Here is a 15,790-nt window from a genome sequence, read left to right as displayed (position 1 = left end):
TCCCGCCCACCCACTGGGATTTGCTGCTGAGGAGACTACATGTCACCATGGAGACTACCTTCCCACCCACCTGCTGGGATTTGCTGCCGTGGAGACTTGTTACCATGGAGACTACCTTCCCGCCCACCTGCTGGCTATCCCACAGAGATGTCCTATATCCCCCCTCCCACCCTGTGCTTCCATTTTAGACTGATCCTGCTGCCTCCTTTCCTCTATCTCCTCTATATCTTCCTTGATCCCTGGGTTCCTTGGAAGGCTCTAGCTATCTTCTCCTGCCCTAGGCTTCTTTAAGGGTCCTTTCCAGGTGTAATTGCTGTGCTCCTACACACTGGAAACCCAAACTTGGATCAGTATTCTTTGACACCACAGTTAAAAAGCCTGTTTCCAGCACCTGGAATCAGCTTGGTTCAGGGCCATGTTGGAAGAGCCCATAGCTCGCAGAGAGCTGGCTGGCAGTCCTGGCTGTCTGCAGGCAGAAGCTTAATTCAAATAGAGCCAAGCAGACAGAAAACCACATCACTCTTTCTCAGATCTTTGTGTATGTAGCTTCTGTAAAAGAATTCATCTTACCATCTCCAAGTGTTATTAATTTCATTTGGTCAAATTAAGTAAGTAGTAAGTACATAAGTATTCCTCCCAGAACTTTAGCACAAGTCTTCCTTAATGCTGAGTTCCAGATGACAGGAGGAGAGGGGATTAGAGTAAGCCTGAGCAACAAGGAGTAGAAGAACTCTAGTTCCTTCAGACGCAGGAGGAAGCAGTCTGTGGGTCCTATTCAGAAATGCAAGTGAGTCCTGTAAATCTTAAAACCTAACTGGGGGTAATGGTAAGGAGAAGGAGGAGGAGGAGGAGGAGGAGGAGGAGGACCTATGCCAGCTAGTACCCAGGACAGCTGCCCAAGCCTTGAGATCCTCTAACAAAATTTGCAATGTGTCTTCCTTCTCCTCTCCTTCCCTTCTATCTTTTCCCCCTTTCTTTCACTTAGACAATAGCAGGTTTGGCTTCAATCTTTGTCAAGGCCTCATTCAGTGAGATATATTAAAGTTGTCTGTGTCCTAATTGGACATGGTGGTGCACACTTCCATGGCACTCAGAAGGCAGAGGCAGAAGAATTTGGAGTTCAAGACCACACAGAATGAGTTCAAGGCCAGCCTGGACTATACAGCAAGGCCCTGAAAGAAATAAGTTGAGGAGGAAGGGGAAGGGATAGGGAAAGGAAGGAGGGAGGGAGGGAGGAAGGGAGGGAGGGAGGGAGGGAGAGAGAAAGACAGAGACAGAGAGAGAGACAGAGACAGAGAGAGAGACAGAGACAGAGAGACAGAGAGAGACACACACACAGAGAGAGAGAGAGAGACAGAGAGAGAGAGAGAGAGAGAGAGAGAGAGAGAGACAGAGAGAGAGAGACAGAGACAGAGAGAGAGAGAGAGAGAGAGAGAGAGAGTTAGAGTTGCTATCCTAGCCAGCAAGGGGAGCCTGCAGTGGATGTAGAGCAGATCTCTCCAACATGAGCAATCTCCCAATCTCCCAGATTAGGCCAAAGCCTGAAAAGCCTGAGGAGAGGGTTTGGCCATACCTCTGCTCCCTCAGACCTCATGAGCTTCCAGGTACGGAACAGTGAAGTATGTGGCTGGGGCCATGCATACTCGTTACACAAAGAGTCCTGCTTTAAATGTTACAGCCAGCAGGCTCAGAAGGTGGTGGGGGTGAGCATGACTGACTAGGAGTGCACAAAGTCTTGCAGCCTAGGAGAGAAGCTACTTATTGCTTCGTAGACTCATGGCCATCCACAGAAACTATGTGAAAATGAACACTCAAATACCCAACTCCACAAGTTGCCACAATAAGTCTGAGTCAGTCTCCTTGAACCCAAGTTTCTATTGCAGTACACACAAGCTGCTTGTCAACAGAAGAGAGAGGAATCTGGCAGACTGTATCAAAACTAGGTATTTGTGTCACTCCAAGAGTGTCACTCACCATGTTTTCAGCTTGCCTGAAAGATACCTGAGCAATGATGTGGAATTAAGTGAATTCTGGAACCCGGAATAAAACTTGGCAAGCTATTACTTTCTCAGTGTATCCATTACCTCTAGGTCTAGCCACATCCAATATACTGCTATACTCCTTTTGTTTTCTTGGCCCCCAAATCAGTGGGAATGTCTCAAATAATAGCTACACCCTCGGCCTTGGCAGGTAATGGATGGGAGATCTCCATGAATTAGCTAGTGACATTCTCAACACCCCAGACAGAAGCTTACATGGACCGACTGCAGTCAGGAGGGGCTGCTGGGAAGACAGGCAAGCGAATGTGTACAACTGGAGTCCAGAGCTGGCTGCCTTTTAATATATATATATATATATATATATATATATATATATATATATATTGGAAAACAAAATAGAGAGCTACACAGCAAACTCCCCAAGCATTGGGGACAAACTCATGTTCTACATCTAGTGCCAAGAGACAAAAACATCTTGTATGTACCCAGAACACAATTAGTGGCTTATTGATTATATTTGTGATCTAGAATAGGAACTAGGGAGTACAGAGGAAGTGTTCGGGAACTTCTGACCAAATCCCAGTTTATAACTCTTTCTGATTATGGAGTAATGTTAATTGCTTAATCTCAAAGATGCATTTTTTTCTGATGACCCAAAGGAGAGGAGGTTGTAAAGTCAGTGCTCTTAGCCTGCGCTTTATTTTCATGGCTGAGCTTCAGGGGGAGCTATGAAGTTCTGAGGTTTGTTTGCTTGTTTGTTTTGCTTTTTTTTTTTTTTTTAGCTATTTGTGAGCTGAGTGTGGTGGTGTAGGCCTATAATCCCATACTTGGATACAGAGACAGAGGAGTCTCAATCTCAAGGCTTTTTTTAGATTTTTTAGATTTTGTTAGATTTTTGTCTTTAAAATTAAAAATTATGTGTGTGTCTGTATTGGTCTGATGAAGATTCCACAGCTATCATCAGAATCTCAGAAGAGTGCAAGACCGCCTCAGAAGATTAACAATTTTTCACTCAGATGATGGAGGCACATGTCTTTAATCTCAGTACTCAGGTGGCAGAGGCAGGCAGATCTCTGAGTTCGAAGCCAGCCTGCTGTACAGATCAAAATCCAGGACAGTCAGGACTATACAGAGAAAACCGATGTCTCATAGAGAAGCTGAAGGGATGAGAGGCTACCATTAAAACCAGGACACCACTACACAGAGTGTTCCCAACCAGCTGTCTTTTATACAGCCCGCCGCTCCTGCCTGAGACCATGGAGCCCTTCAATCACTCTGAAAGCTAATGCTTCCTCTTTGCCTCAAGTCCCAGTGGTACTCCTAACCTCTTCCTCTCATCTGTAATTTTATTCTTTTTCTTACTTTTGTCTCACTCTCTTGCTTCTCCATTCTTTCTTTTCTTCCATTCCTTACTGGTCTGATGCTATTGGCTCATATCCTTAGTAGCCTCTGCACATTCAGGTATGGCTTATAAAACAGAGTCTTGTAGTTATAATCTTTTTTTTTTTTTTTTTGGTTTTTCGAGACAGGGTTTCTCTGTGTAGACCTGGCTGTCCTGGAACTCACTCTGTAGACCAGGCTGGCCTCGAACTCAGAAATCCACCTGCCTCCCAAGTGCTGGGATTAAAGGCATGCGCCACCACTGCAGTTACAATCTTTAAAAGCAGCTGAATCAGATATTTTCTTCTAGTAAGAGAAAAGAAACTAGCAAATCGCTTTGAGCCATCAATTACTGTTCACATATATGTGATCATCTTTGGTGCTTTTTCAGAACTGTGTGACCCTGGAGTGTGAGTTTACAGTCACCTCCATGGTACCATGACACTCAGATTCCCTTTCTGAATAGGACATAAGGGCCTTGCCATGGTGTCTGAGACAGAGCAGAAAGACGGGGAAACAGGGAAGAACCATGGAATCTAAAGTCCATTAGATCATGAGGAGACCAGACAGGTGCCATGAATGTTCCACACTCAGGGTCCCAAGGGAGTCAATGAAGGACACACAGTCTAGAAAACAGTTTTTGAGACAAAATCTCACTACATAGCCCTGACTAGACTAGAACTTGCTCTGTTGACCAGGCTGACTTTGAACTTATAGAGACCCAACTTTGCCTCTTAAGTGCTGGAATTAAAGGCATACACCACCACTCCTAACCTCATTTCTCCAGATTGAACTCTAAACAGATGTATGTCCCATGTAGAATTGAGGCAAAGTTAAGAGAAGACTGCCATTCTGTGCATATAACCCTGCCCAGAAGCAAATACAGCACAGGGGCCTGGACTGGAACTGGCAAAGCAACAAGCGCCTGTCCAACAACCAGTCAAACTGCTGATTCAACATCGGGGCCCACAGACCCCCCCTCAAATCCTGAGGACACAATTCCCCAGGGAAGAAGTTGGCTTCTTTATGCCCACATTTACAAGGATGGAAAGCCTGGCTGAGCAACTAAAAGAGAGCAAGGCTGTCTGCCACCTTCTCTAGGGTATTTGTTTATCTCAAGATCTTGGCCACAGATTAGGTACTGGCAGTCATCAGAGAAGGCATAAGATAGAGGAAGAGCCCAAATCACCCAACATGATTTAGGCAGCAGAATAATGTGGTAGGTAAGATGCATGGTGGTGCATGGGGGAGGCTTTGAGGAAAGCGTGTATGTGTGTGCATAGGTACACACCATGACTAAGAGTGAAGTGATCCATGTGTGGAAGAAAAAGGAATGTGTACATGTGTATACATGAGGAAGCATGCATGTGGCTAGAGTAAATAGGGGTGTGTGTGTGAGTGTACGTGCACAGATGCAGCTTGAGATACAGGGATGTGTGTGTATTTGAGAGGTAAGGGGGTGAGGACATGTGTATGTATTGAATATGTATTGACAGAGTATATGTGGAAAGACTGTGTACATGTGTATGCCTATAAGCACACGGAGGGGGTCTATTCAGTGTGTAGATGTGAGGGGATATACGTGCAGTGAATGAAATGGTTACCATATGAAAAAGAATATTGGCTTGCTTTATGTAAAGTAGGAGAGAGAGAAATGTATGTATACGTGAAATACATCATGTGTGAAGTGAATGTACAATGGGATGTGTGGGAGGGTGTGTGTGTGTGTGTGTGCCTGTGTGTGTGTAAGGGTAGTGGAAGGCATGTACACAGAAGAGTCTAGGTATTTGTGTAAGTTGTCATTATAGGGGTAGCAGAAACTGACTCTAGGAATGTATGGTATGTTTGTTGTAGCCGTAGGTAAAAGATGTGGAACAGAGTATATAAAAATGTGTGTGTGTGTGTGTGTGTGTGTATGGAAGGTGACAGAGATCTGTGTGGAGTGTGGATGTGGAACATACAGTGTGTGGGTATGTGGCTATGTGTGTGATACTGTATGTGTCTCGCTCTGTGAGGGCGTATGTAGGAGTGGACTAGAGCTGTATGCATATGTGTCTTGGGGAGTGAGAAGGATTTGTATGTGTGGGAGTGGGTGGATGGATGTGATGTGTGAGTGTATAAGTGTCTGTGGACACATGGTAGATTAAAAGGAATATCTACATATGCATAGGTATTTAGGGCTGTGGGGCTGGGTGAACAGTGATAAAGATAAGACACTAGAAAATTAACAGGACCTACAAAACTCAGCCAAGCAAAAGTCTGGTAACAGAAGTCTGGCTTGAGACTTAAGAACTGTGACGTTTAAGCTATATACGGTGGTGGCCCAGGCCTATAATCTCAGCCCTTGGGAGATGGAAGCAGGCTAAACCAGGAGTTCAACTCCAACCTAAGCTACCCTATCTAACCTGTCCTTTAAAAAGAAGTATACATTTTGAACTGAATTTCTACTGACATCTAAATATTCTGAAAAGGGGCCTGACAATACAAGAAAGCCCTTGGTATGTAGATAAGGGTGAAGGAATAACATCCTGAATCTGGTCATTAACACCAGCTAGAGAACTAGGACTGCCTAAGTTGGCTTCCCTGAGATTCCTTCCTCCCCCTTTCAGAGAAGCGTACCTAGCACCCCGACCCGATAGTTGAGGGTGATGACGATGACGTTGCCATAACTTGCAAGAACACTGCCGTCAATCATGTTGCCTGTTCCTTCCATGTAAGAGCCTCCGTGGATGTAGACCATGACAGGTTTAGCACCACTGTCTCTGATGTCTGTAAGAAGAAGGGGTGACACACAGGCTAGGTAGAATGCCCTTCCTCCCCTACCCCCACCAGCCCTGGGGGAGGGGGTGCGGGCAGCAAAGCTATTCCAGGTGCCAGGACACCACCACCACCCCTGAGGGCAGGACTCGTGGGGCTGCTAGGCCCGGAGTTTAAGCACTGGCCAGAGAGAGCTGAACTTGTAGAATATTTCTTAAGGATTTGGGTTTCAAGCGCCTCCCAACTGAAGATGGCCATGTGGACATAATTTCTCTGGGCCTGGGTAATCACGGCTAGCTTCTGGGGTGGGGGGAAGTGGAGAAGAAATAGAGAGGGCTTGGTAGGCCCTTAGCAGCATCCGGTGAGTTCCTGCCCTGTGCACCCAGGAGTCCTGGGACCTGACATGGCTTTAGAAAGCAGGAGCTGGGGATCCCTGAAACCCCCAGGACTAGACCAGTTACATGGAAACAGCCATTGGCAGCAGCTGGATTCCCCACCCTCCCCCCACCCCCAGTGCAGACAGAGACAAGAAGGATGGGGAGAAGGGGTGGCACAGGGAAAGAACAGGAAGGTGGGGGAATGGGGGTAGTGAATTGTAGAGATGGGGTGGGGGAACCTTATAGACATGGTTTAACTGCATGCCCACATCCCCCATTCTTCCTGGGCAAACTTAGCTGGAAACACTGGGGTGGAGCAGAACTTGGCATGAGAAGACCTGCCCAGCCAGAGTTAAGATGGAGGAGAAGTCTCCACCCAGGCCAGTATCCAGTGCTCAGGGGGCTGCTCCCAAGCCCAGCCAGCATGGCGTGGCGTTGAAGCAGTCAAGAGAAGGCTCCAGGCCTGAACTTGACTTGCCTGTCACTTGTCAGTCTGTGAGATGACCCATTCTCTGCCACACTGGCACAGCCCTGCCAGTCACCAGTGGATCCCCTGAACTGCTTGGCCCCTCCAGGGTCTCCAAAGGGGCAGGCCCAGCGCATGAGTGGAAAAGGGAATGCTGTCTGCTGCCACATAAACAACCTTGTCACCCCAAGGAGGAAGGATGGTCCCATCACCACCAGAGACTCTTAGACCATCTACTGATGGCTATGCTGTCTGGGCCTGTGGCTTGTTAGGCCACAGTTTTTCTGGTTCTGTCCCCAACATAGTGCAACCTCTAGCCCTAGTGCATTTTTCTTTGGGGGAGAAAGTTGGGGAAGTGCTGTCTTTGAATATCACTCTTTTGCCCCTTGGTGTGCCCTATCAGGGCCACTCTCCCAGGAGCCAGGCTCCCCTTAGTGAAACCCAGGCATTCCCTCACCATCCAGTTTTCTTTGTGCCTATCCCCACCCTCCCTGGCCCTACTTGTTCTTCACCATTTCTGCTGCCAGGCATGGGCAGGTGCCCATGAGTCATAGAAGATGGGAGGGGGTCAGGGGCCAGGACCAGGAAGACACCCTCCCTATGGCTCTACTTGTGGTTGGTCCCCTGCTCCTGCCAGCCGTGTCCATTACCCCAGAAGTCCCAGTGGCCAATGAGGCCAAAGACGGAGGAACAGCCCAACGGCCTTGTACAGGAACAGAAACACACCAACGGACGGACAGACAGACAGACGGGGCTTCTCCCCATTGAGAAGGGGAGGGGCTCTGTGCCATGCACCAGCCGCCGCGCCCTGCAGCCCCCAAATACCTTCATCTTCATCCCCGTCATTATCCGCTAAGTCCTCGCCCTGTTTCTTAGCGCCGGATCCTGGGGACCAGACACGGGGAGACACAACAGCACAGAACAGAGAACAAAACAGAGAGAGAATTCAAAAACAGCATGACTGCAGTGTGGCCCAGCAAGCCAGCTCTGGGCCTGGGCCCAGGACAGGCAGGAGGGATGGCAAGAACTGAGGGAATGGGTGGGCTGAGGCCCAGACCTTCATCAGGATGATGGTGTTGCAGGCCTCTGCTGTGCTGACCTCCCTGCCCCGCCTCCCTGTCCCCAACCAAGTTCATTCGCAGTTAGGAAGGAGGTAGCAGCAAGTGGGCTGGGGTACAGAGCCAAAAGCCCACTTGTGGAAACTTCATTCTGGATGGAAGGGCTGCATGTCTAGACACAGGCAGGCTGAGCTGGAGAGCAGGTACAGGTACTGAAGGTAGGGAGTGACACTGCCAGCATCTATGTGAACACCTATGTGATATACTCAGGGCAGAGGTGTTTACCAGGGACCTCAAGTCTGAGCTCCCAGGGCCCAGTGGGCAGATTTGAGCTGGGCCTCAGCTGACCCTGATTCCCACAGGGGAAGATGGGAGATGAAATTTTCCCTCTGGCTTTGTTCACCGGGGCCCTCTGCGCTTGTGAACGGCACATGGGGTTCCTGCCCACAGGAACCAGTTTTAAGAGCAGCAAGTGTTGCTCTAGGAGAGAGCCAGGGGGGAGGGAGGGAGGGAAGGAGAAAGGAATAGAGAGAGGGGGATAGGGAGAGAGAGAGGAGAGAGGAGAGGAGAGGGGAGGAGAGGAGGGAGAGAGAAGAGGAGAGGAGAGGAAAGGGGAGGAGAGGAAAGAAGGGGAGGGAGGGGGAGAGGAAAGAGGGGAGAAGGGATGGGGTAGGGGGTACAGGGGAGAGGGGAGAGGGAGAGAGAGGAGAGGGTAGGAAAGAGGGGAGAGAGGGGAGAAGGGAGAGAGGAAAGAGGGGAGAGGGGAGAGGGAAAGAGAAGAGAGGGTAGGGGAGAGGGGAGAGAGGGAAGAAGGGAGAGGGGAAAGAGGGGAGAGGGGACAGGGAAGGAGGGGAGGGGGAGAGGGGAGAGAGGAGAGAGGGGAGAGAGGGGAGCGAGGAGAGAGGGCAGGGGAGAGGGGGAAAGGGGACAGGGGAGAGGATAGGGGAGAGGGGAGAAGGTAGGGGAGGAGGAGGGGGAGAGGGGAGAGAGTAGGGAGGAGAGGAGAGTTGAGAGAGTAGAGGGGAGAAGGGAGAAAGGGAGAGAGGGTAGAGGGTAGGGGGAGAAGAGAGGGAAGATGGAGAGGGGAGAGAAGGGAGAGGGGAGAGAGGGGTGAAGGGAGAGAGTAGGGGGAGAGGAGAGGTGAGAGGGTAGAGGGGAGAAGGGAGAAAGGGGAAAGAGGGGAGAGGAGAAAAGGGAGAGTGGGGAGAGGGAACAGAGGAGAGGGGGGAGAGGGCAGAGAGGAGACAGGGGAGAAGGGAGAGGGGGAGGGGAGAGAGAGAAAAAGAGAGAGAGAGAGAGAGAGAGAGAGAGAGAGAGAGAGAGAGAGAGAGAGAGAGAGAGAAATGGTTCCTACTGTATCCTGAGTGCTGAACATGTACCACATGCCAAACTTTCTACTGTTGCTGCTCTAGTTGACTCTTACATCCCAGTGACATAGGCACTATCCTTATTCCTCTTTCACTGATGGGGAAACTGAGGTTCAGAGAGGTAAAGTGACTTGCTCAAGATCACACAGCTAGGAAGTGCTAGTGGTGTGAATCAAACCCAGGTCTGCTGGACTCCAAAGCCCTTATGGTCTTTCCACTGCATCATGCCACCTTTCAGGGGCAAGGGAAAGGGAAGGAGGGAATAGATGAGAGAAGAGGTGGAACATGAAAGGAGAGGAGAGCAGAGAGACTAGAGGAAGAAGAAAGGCATTTAGAACCTGGGGCGGGGAGGCAGGTTAGGCTGGCACCACTTCTCCGTGTTATGAGGAGACTAGAAGGACATCCTGGAATGGCTATAAAAAGACATGATCTACTGCCTGCTTGCTGGCTAGTATGTTAAAATGGAAGGAATTCTGCTGGTACCCCACACCTTACCCTCCTGCATCCATGATCACAGATACCTTCAACCTGGAGCAAGCAAATAGCTCTCTTTGTCTGTGGGTCTCACTCTGGTGACTGAACAAGAACTACTCTCATACTACAAGATAGCAAAACCCAGCTCTACTAGAAACAGCCACTGGCTTCCTGAACTTCCAGTGGCGCCTACTGTCTTAACACATTAGCTCACCACCTGCCTGGCTTGCTCTTAGAATCTCAATGAGACATATAGGCAGCCACACAGTGGATCAGCCGCCAAACTCATTCCTAGACATCAGTTTCTTTCAACTCCTCGGAGGCAGGGGCTGGAGTAGATTCTTCCCAGGACACCCTTCACTTCTGGTGGCTCCTTCTGTGAGGGTCTGAGGGTACTTGGTTGGTCCAACATCCTAGCCTTCTCCTACCCCCTCTTGTACAGAGGCCTTGCTCCTTTAGCATGTCCCTGATTATCAATTCCTTGCTGCCATGGGCTTTACCAGGTACCACCCGAACACATAGGGGCATGGAGGATCCCACATACGCCACCCCACCTGCCCCCCTGTGCACTACACACACACACACACACACACACACAAAGTGTACCCAAAGAGGCATGATTAGTAACTTTTTTCAAATGGCTAATAGGCCCATGATAGAGAACTAATCTGAACAGTTAAACAGTCAAATGCCCTCCCGTATCCTGTGTAAAGCCCACTTCCCGGACTGGCCTATGGAGTTGAGGAATCCAGCAGTTTTAATACCAGGTTAGGAGCTTCCTCAGACCAAAGATTAGATTCCCTTCACAGCCCAGCAGCACCTTGCCCATCATTCACAATTACAACTGGCAAAACATTCACAGTGCATGGCAGCTTCCAGTCAGCAATCTGGCCAAAATCTCAGCATGAGCTTGGCCTGCCCTTGGCTCTTACTGGAGCCCTGATAGATCTTTCTTCCTAAGCAGTGGTTAATATTAATCTCTTCCTCGCCCCACTGTACCCCACTAAGTAACTTGTACCAGGAGCGTTGAAACCCTTTCCCTGAATACATGTATAGGTTAATGGAAGGTTATGGCCAGAATGGTCTTTCTGCCTTCCCATGTGGAAATGGAGGCTCTTAAAAGAAAAAGAAAAAAAAAAAGTCTGACCTCTGAGCCTTGGCTCCATAGAGTTCATGGCCAGCCTGAGCTGCATAGCAAGACCCTGGCTCCAAAACTAAACCACAACACAGCAAAGCAAAGAAAACTGAAACTGAATAAAAGGAATGCCGTATGAGTTGGCAGCCGAAGCCTGGGGTCACTCAGGGATTGTGCTTCCTAGACAAGCAGTGCTGCTTAAGAGGCACTACAGAGGTCCTTCATTTGCATGAGAGCCTCTGCATGCTTCCTACTGTGTGTGAGGGCTTGGGCTGGGTGTAAAGAGGTAAAACACTATTCTTAAGGGCAGCAAGTCTGACTCCGTGTTCCAGCCTGCATCAAAAGCCCTCCCCATTTGGGCTTTTGAATGTGCCGATTCTTAGCAGTCCTTAGAGATTCTCATTCAGTAGGGATTGTTCCCTCCCAGGAATCCCAATGACACCGGAGAAACCCTGCCCTAGAGCATCAAAGGAAAACAAAGGGCAAGCTTGCCAAAGGCTTGTAAGGGTGAGTTGTGGTTGTCTTTGTTCCTTAGGCTGCTACCACAGCCCAATCTAGCCACATCTGATCTTTTATGTTTCAGGGAGACAGGATTGGCCAGGTGGAAGTTGCCTTCATGGGCTACAGTGGAAAGAACATTTCCTGAGTGTCAAGAGCCCCAGGTTTTGGCCCTAGCTCTGCCCCAGACTGGCAACAGGGCCTTATACAGCAAGTCACTCCCCTGGGCTCGGTTCCTCATCTGTAAAATCGGAATAGTGCTTCCTGCCTTGCTTAATTCCCGAAATATAGAGAGGAATTTATGAGGTAAATAGGAGAACCCTTGCAGAAAACATAAAGTGGTGTGCAAACAGGAAACATTACTATACAGGAAAATAAATTCCTTTCAGCAGGAGGGTGAATTTAAAATTGGTTTTCTTTAGAGTCTACAGTTTCCAGAGATTTCCAGTTTTTGCCTCAGGAGTAGCCTGGGTCTTTCAACTATGTTCTGCCTGGGGGGGGGGGGGGGCAGGGTGTGTCGCAGAAGAGCAAATAAATGCTTCAGTGGGGGAGAGTCGAGTATAGACTTTTAACCCAGGACAGGGTACTGGAGGGATGGTCTTAGATTTGCACTGGCTGAAGGAAAAGGTGGAGCCTTTGGCTCCAGCTTGACTGCTGGTTTTCTTCTGAGGTATTACCAAAAGAGCCACTGGCTCTATCTTTGGTACTCTCCTTCGGGGAGTTGGGAAGACTGGTATCAATGGGCTTTCTGCTTCTGCTCTGAACCTGCCTTAGGCCACTGGATCCTCTCTACAAAGCAGCTAGAGCGCTTAGAGGAGGTGGGATCTTAAGCCTGCTCACCGCCCTCTCAACTTGGACTACTTGAAGGAAGGCTGGGTTCTCAGGGGCAGGGACAGGTGGGCAGGCAGCCCTCCCTCTCTCTCTCTCTCCCTCCCCGCCGGCTCGCTACCTACCTCCTTTCCTACAAATTTTCTTGTTGGGCTTTCGGGCGCATTCCTTGGAAATCCGCTTTACTGTAAAATGAATAAAAAACTAAAAAATAACAGGAGGCCTCTGCCCAGGGGCATGCATCCCCCCCACCCAGGCCCCAAGAGCTGAGCTGCTCTGCAGCGGCACATGGCAGAGAGCCTGTCCCACCATCTCCTTATTTCTGTCACTTACCTTAATGTGACCCCCGCGGGAGGAGGCATCAGCTAGTGGAAGAGGAGGCACCTAAGCATCGCCAACCAGGCTTGCCCCCCACCCCCCACGCACACCCAGCTCCCTCAGCCACACACACCTACCACCTTTTGAAGCAGGTGGAATGGCAACAGGGGAGCCTGGTGGAGCCAGCATCCTCCCGCGGGCAGCTGCCAGCAGTCACCCATACTCCCCCAGGGTACCCCCATCCAGCACTGGACCTAGACCTGTCAAAGCTCTCAGGCCTGGCCAGCCCCCTTCTGGCATCAGTGTCACTCACACATGGGAGCTCGGACAATGCTGGGAGAAGGAAGAACAGGGAGGGGAAAGGCCAAGCGGAGTGATGGTTAGAAGCATTTTCACAGACAGACAGACGCATGCTGCAGGGCACACAACCACATGCAAGCCACAAACACAACAGGGCAGGCGGGAGGCAAGGAGGGCACAGTGCCTGGCCGCAGCACTCACCATCTTCCGTGGGCACATACACATTCAGATAGAGGCAATCTTCATTGGGCTCCTGGATATAAGTGGCGACGATATCCAAGTTGGCAGTGAACCAGACTGGCAGCATAACTTCGGGCACAGCTGTGTGGATGTTCTGGGGGCACACTGGGGGAAAGTGTGTGGCGTTCCGGATGCCCGACCAGGATGGGGGTGGTTCAGGGGGCAGGAAACGTTTCTCGCCGATCGGGGGAGCTGCGTAGGGTACCCCCAGGTATTGGTCCACAGGACCCAGGATTTCACTGGGCAATGGTACTCTGGCACCCCTTAGCTTCCCAAAGTGAGTATTGACTGTGGGTGCTGGGGCCTGGGTACTGGCCCTCAGCACCAAACTGAGGAACCACAGGGTGAGGCACAGGCTCCGGCCAACTGTGGGCGTGGGGCTCAGGGACAGCGAGGGCAGGCCAAGCTGCAGCCACATGTTCCGGGCAGGGGGACTGGCAGGAGAGGAAGACTCCAGGGTCACAGCATCAGCCCAATAGGCAGCCCCTTCATGGCCACACTGACTTGAACCTCAAAACTGAGCTCTCGAGGGACACCTACAGGTGCCCAGCAACGCAGAGAGCAGGTCTTCTGAGCACCACCACTTCGAAAGAGGGCTCCCTTAGGGCCAGACAGGCCTGTGGAAAGAGGGAAGCATGTGTCATCTAAGATGGTCTGTGAGGGCTCTAGGGTCAGTCTTTGGGACCCCAGCGGGCTTGGCCTATTTTCCCACAAATAGAGGTTTCAAACACCCAGGGGTCCAGAAACTCACAGGTGATCCATTGCTATTTAGAACTATTTTATGTGTCTGGTCATTGTGTGAAAAAAAAATCTAAGGGCATGAACAGAGGAACAGTCGTTGCCATTGTGATTCAGTCCCTAACTCCAATTCCAGCACCAGTGGCGAGCCCCAGGGTCTGCTGGAGTCAGGGCATGTAGTGACATGGAGAGCTGGAGATGGAGCTTCCAGTATGGCTGCCAACTTCACTCCAGGACTCGGAGATGTAAGAAAAGAAAAGCAGCAGCAGACAAGCAGAGGGTCCCACAGAGAGACGCCCTTCACCCTCAGGCAGGGCAGGGAGCACAAGAGCCATTTACCCAAGTCCAAAGTCACCCCCCCATGCCTCTCCTTGACATCTCTCCTCAGCTTTCACTGCTGCGGAGTCCTTAAACCTTCGTCATTGCTGCTGCCTAGCTCTCCATTCAAACCAAATGCCAGAAACAAAGGCAAAAATGGATCTCCTGAGCACAGTAGGCATTGTGGGATGCTAGTCCAGTGTAAAATAAACAACAGGGTGTAGGGACATACACTTGGAACTCATAAACTCATAAGACTCAAAGAAGGAGTGAAAGACCAAGGCAAGATCATAGACACTGTAATATTCACTGGTAGAGACATACATTCCAAACCCACAGAGATCCCCTCATCTAGTCCCACATTCCAAGACAGACTGCCTCACACAGCCAGAGCCACACAGTGATACATTCACACACACACAGACACACAGACACACACACACACACACACAGACACACACAGACCTACTGAAGCAAAATCACACATACCCGCATAGGTAAATATCCAGACACAAGCAGCATAATGGTGACACATAGGTGGAGACAGAAACAGAAATAGCAACACACTCAGACACACAGGCCTTCTGACACAGTTACAGTCAACACATACACGGACACACAGACATGTGTGTCCCACATGGATACACAAACACTCAATGAACACACATGTACTTGTCTGTGCACACACACACACATGCACACACACACGCGCACACACACACACACACACACACACACACACACACAGAGTCACATTTAGTTTTCCCCCATTTCTCCCGCCTTCCGAGATTGCAGGCATGTTCCTTTAAGAAGTGGCTGAAGGGGTGGGGGAGGGAGATTGGGAACGACCAGCAATCTGCAATTGGCCACCATGGGAGGGGAATGAGAGAGAGTGTGTGTGTGTGTGTGTGTGTGTGTGTGTGTGTGTGTGTGTGTGACAGAGAGAGAGAGAGAGAGAGAGAGAGAGAGAGAGAGAGAGGCAGAGACAGAGGCAGAGGCAGAGACAGTGAGGGAGAGACAGAGAGAGAGAGGGAGAGACAGAGAAAGAGAGAAAGATGGAGAGGAAAGCAGGCAATCAGGCAGGCGGGTAAAGTGACTAAAGGAATGGGGGCTTAGAAGAAATGGGGAGCAAAGTATGGGGTGGGGAGATCCCAGACACTGCCCAGAATGCACCCGGGTGGAGAGGAGGAGGGGAAGGGGAAGGGGAAGGGGAAGGAAGGGGTAGGAGTAGGGAGGTGGGGCAGGAGGGAGTGGGTGGGTGTGTATATGGGGGGGGTTAGTCCGCAGCTGAGTTCACACAATCCCCCCATTCACCGTCTCCATGGCAACTCTGGGGCACAGACCGCTCATTCACACAGCTTCCCCGCCAGCACACCCCCCATTAACCCCCTCGATCCTGCCCCCACCTCACAAATTCCATTAACCCTTTCTAGAGGCCTTCCTCTCCAGTAACCCTTCGGCGCCAAATGCCAAATTCCCCTGTTGAGTCAATTCGCTGCAGCCCCTCCCTCTGGTGAACACCTAGACAAACCAACC

At 50.3% G+C, this 15,790-nt stretch overlaps 1 protein-coding gene across 4 annotated transcripts in view; it reads right to left on the bottom strand.

Annotated features, from left to right (window-relative positions):
• Nlgn3 (neuroligin 3) overlaps nucleotides 1-15,790 on the bottom strand; it is a 30,376-nt gene that overhangs the window by 12,136 nt on the left and 2,450 nt on the right. For 2 of the 4 annotated variants that reach the window (XR_004604543.2, XM_034485290.2), the window contains exons 2-5: nucleotides 13,160-13,815; nucleotides 12,466-12,525; nucleotides 7,806-7,865; nucleotides 6,000-6,149 (exon numbers count right to left, since the gene is read on the bottom strand). Coding sequence is in view for 3 of the 4 variants with exons in the window: in XM_034485290.2 (XP_034341181.1) it covers nucleotides 6,000-6,149; nucleotides 7,806-7,865; nucleotides 12,466-12,525; nucleotides 13,160-13,616 (727 nt within the window). In the remaining variant the exon portion in view is untranslated. The remainder of the gene's footprint in view (nucleotides 1-5,999; nucleotides 6,150-7,805; nucleotides 7,866-12,465; nucleotides 12,526-13,159; nucleotides 13,816-15,790) is intronic. The other 2 variants (XM_034485291.2, XM_034485292.2) reach the window with 2 other exon arrangements.

This window comes from Arvicanthis niloticus, chromosome X (assembly GCF_011762505.2).
Source record: "Arvicanthis niloticus isolate mArvNil1 chromosome X, mArvNil1.pat.X, whole genome shotgun sequence".
Lineage (NCBI taxonomy): Eukaryota > Metazoa > Chordata > Mammalia > Rodentia > Muridae > Arvicanthis > Arvicanthis niloticus.
The sequence above is the reverse complement of the archived record's forward strand: the minus strand, read 5'-3'. Positions and strand labels throughout refer to the sequence as shown.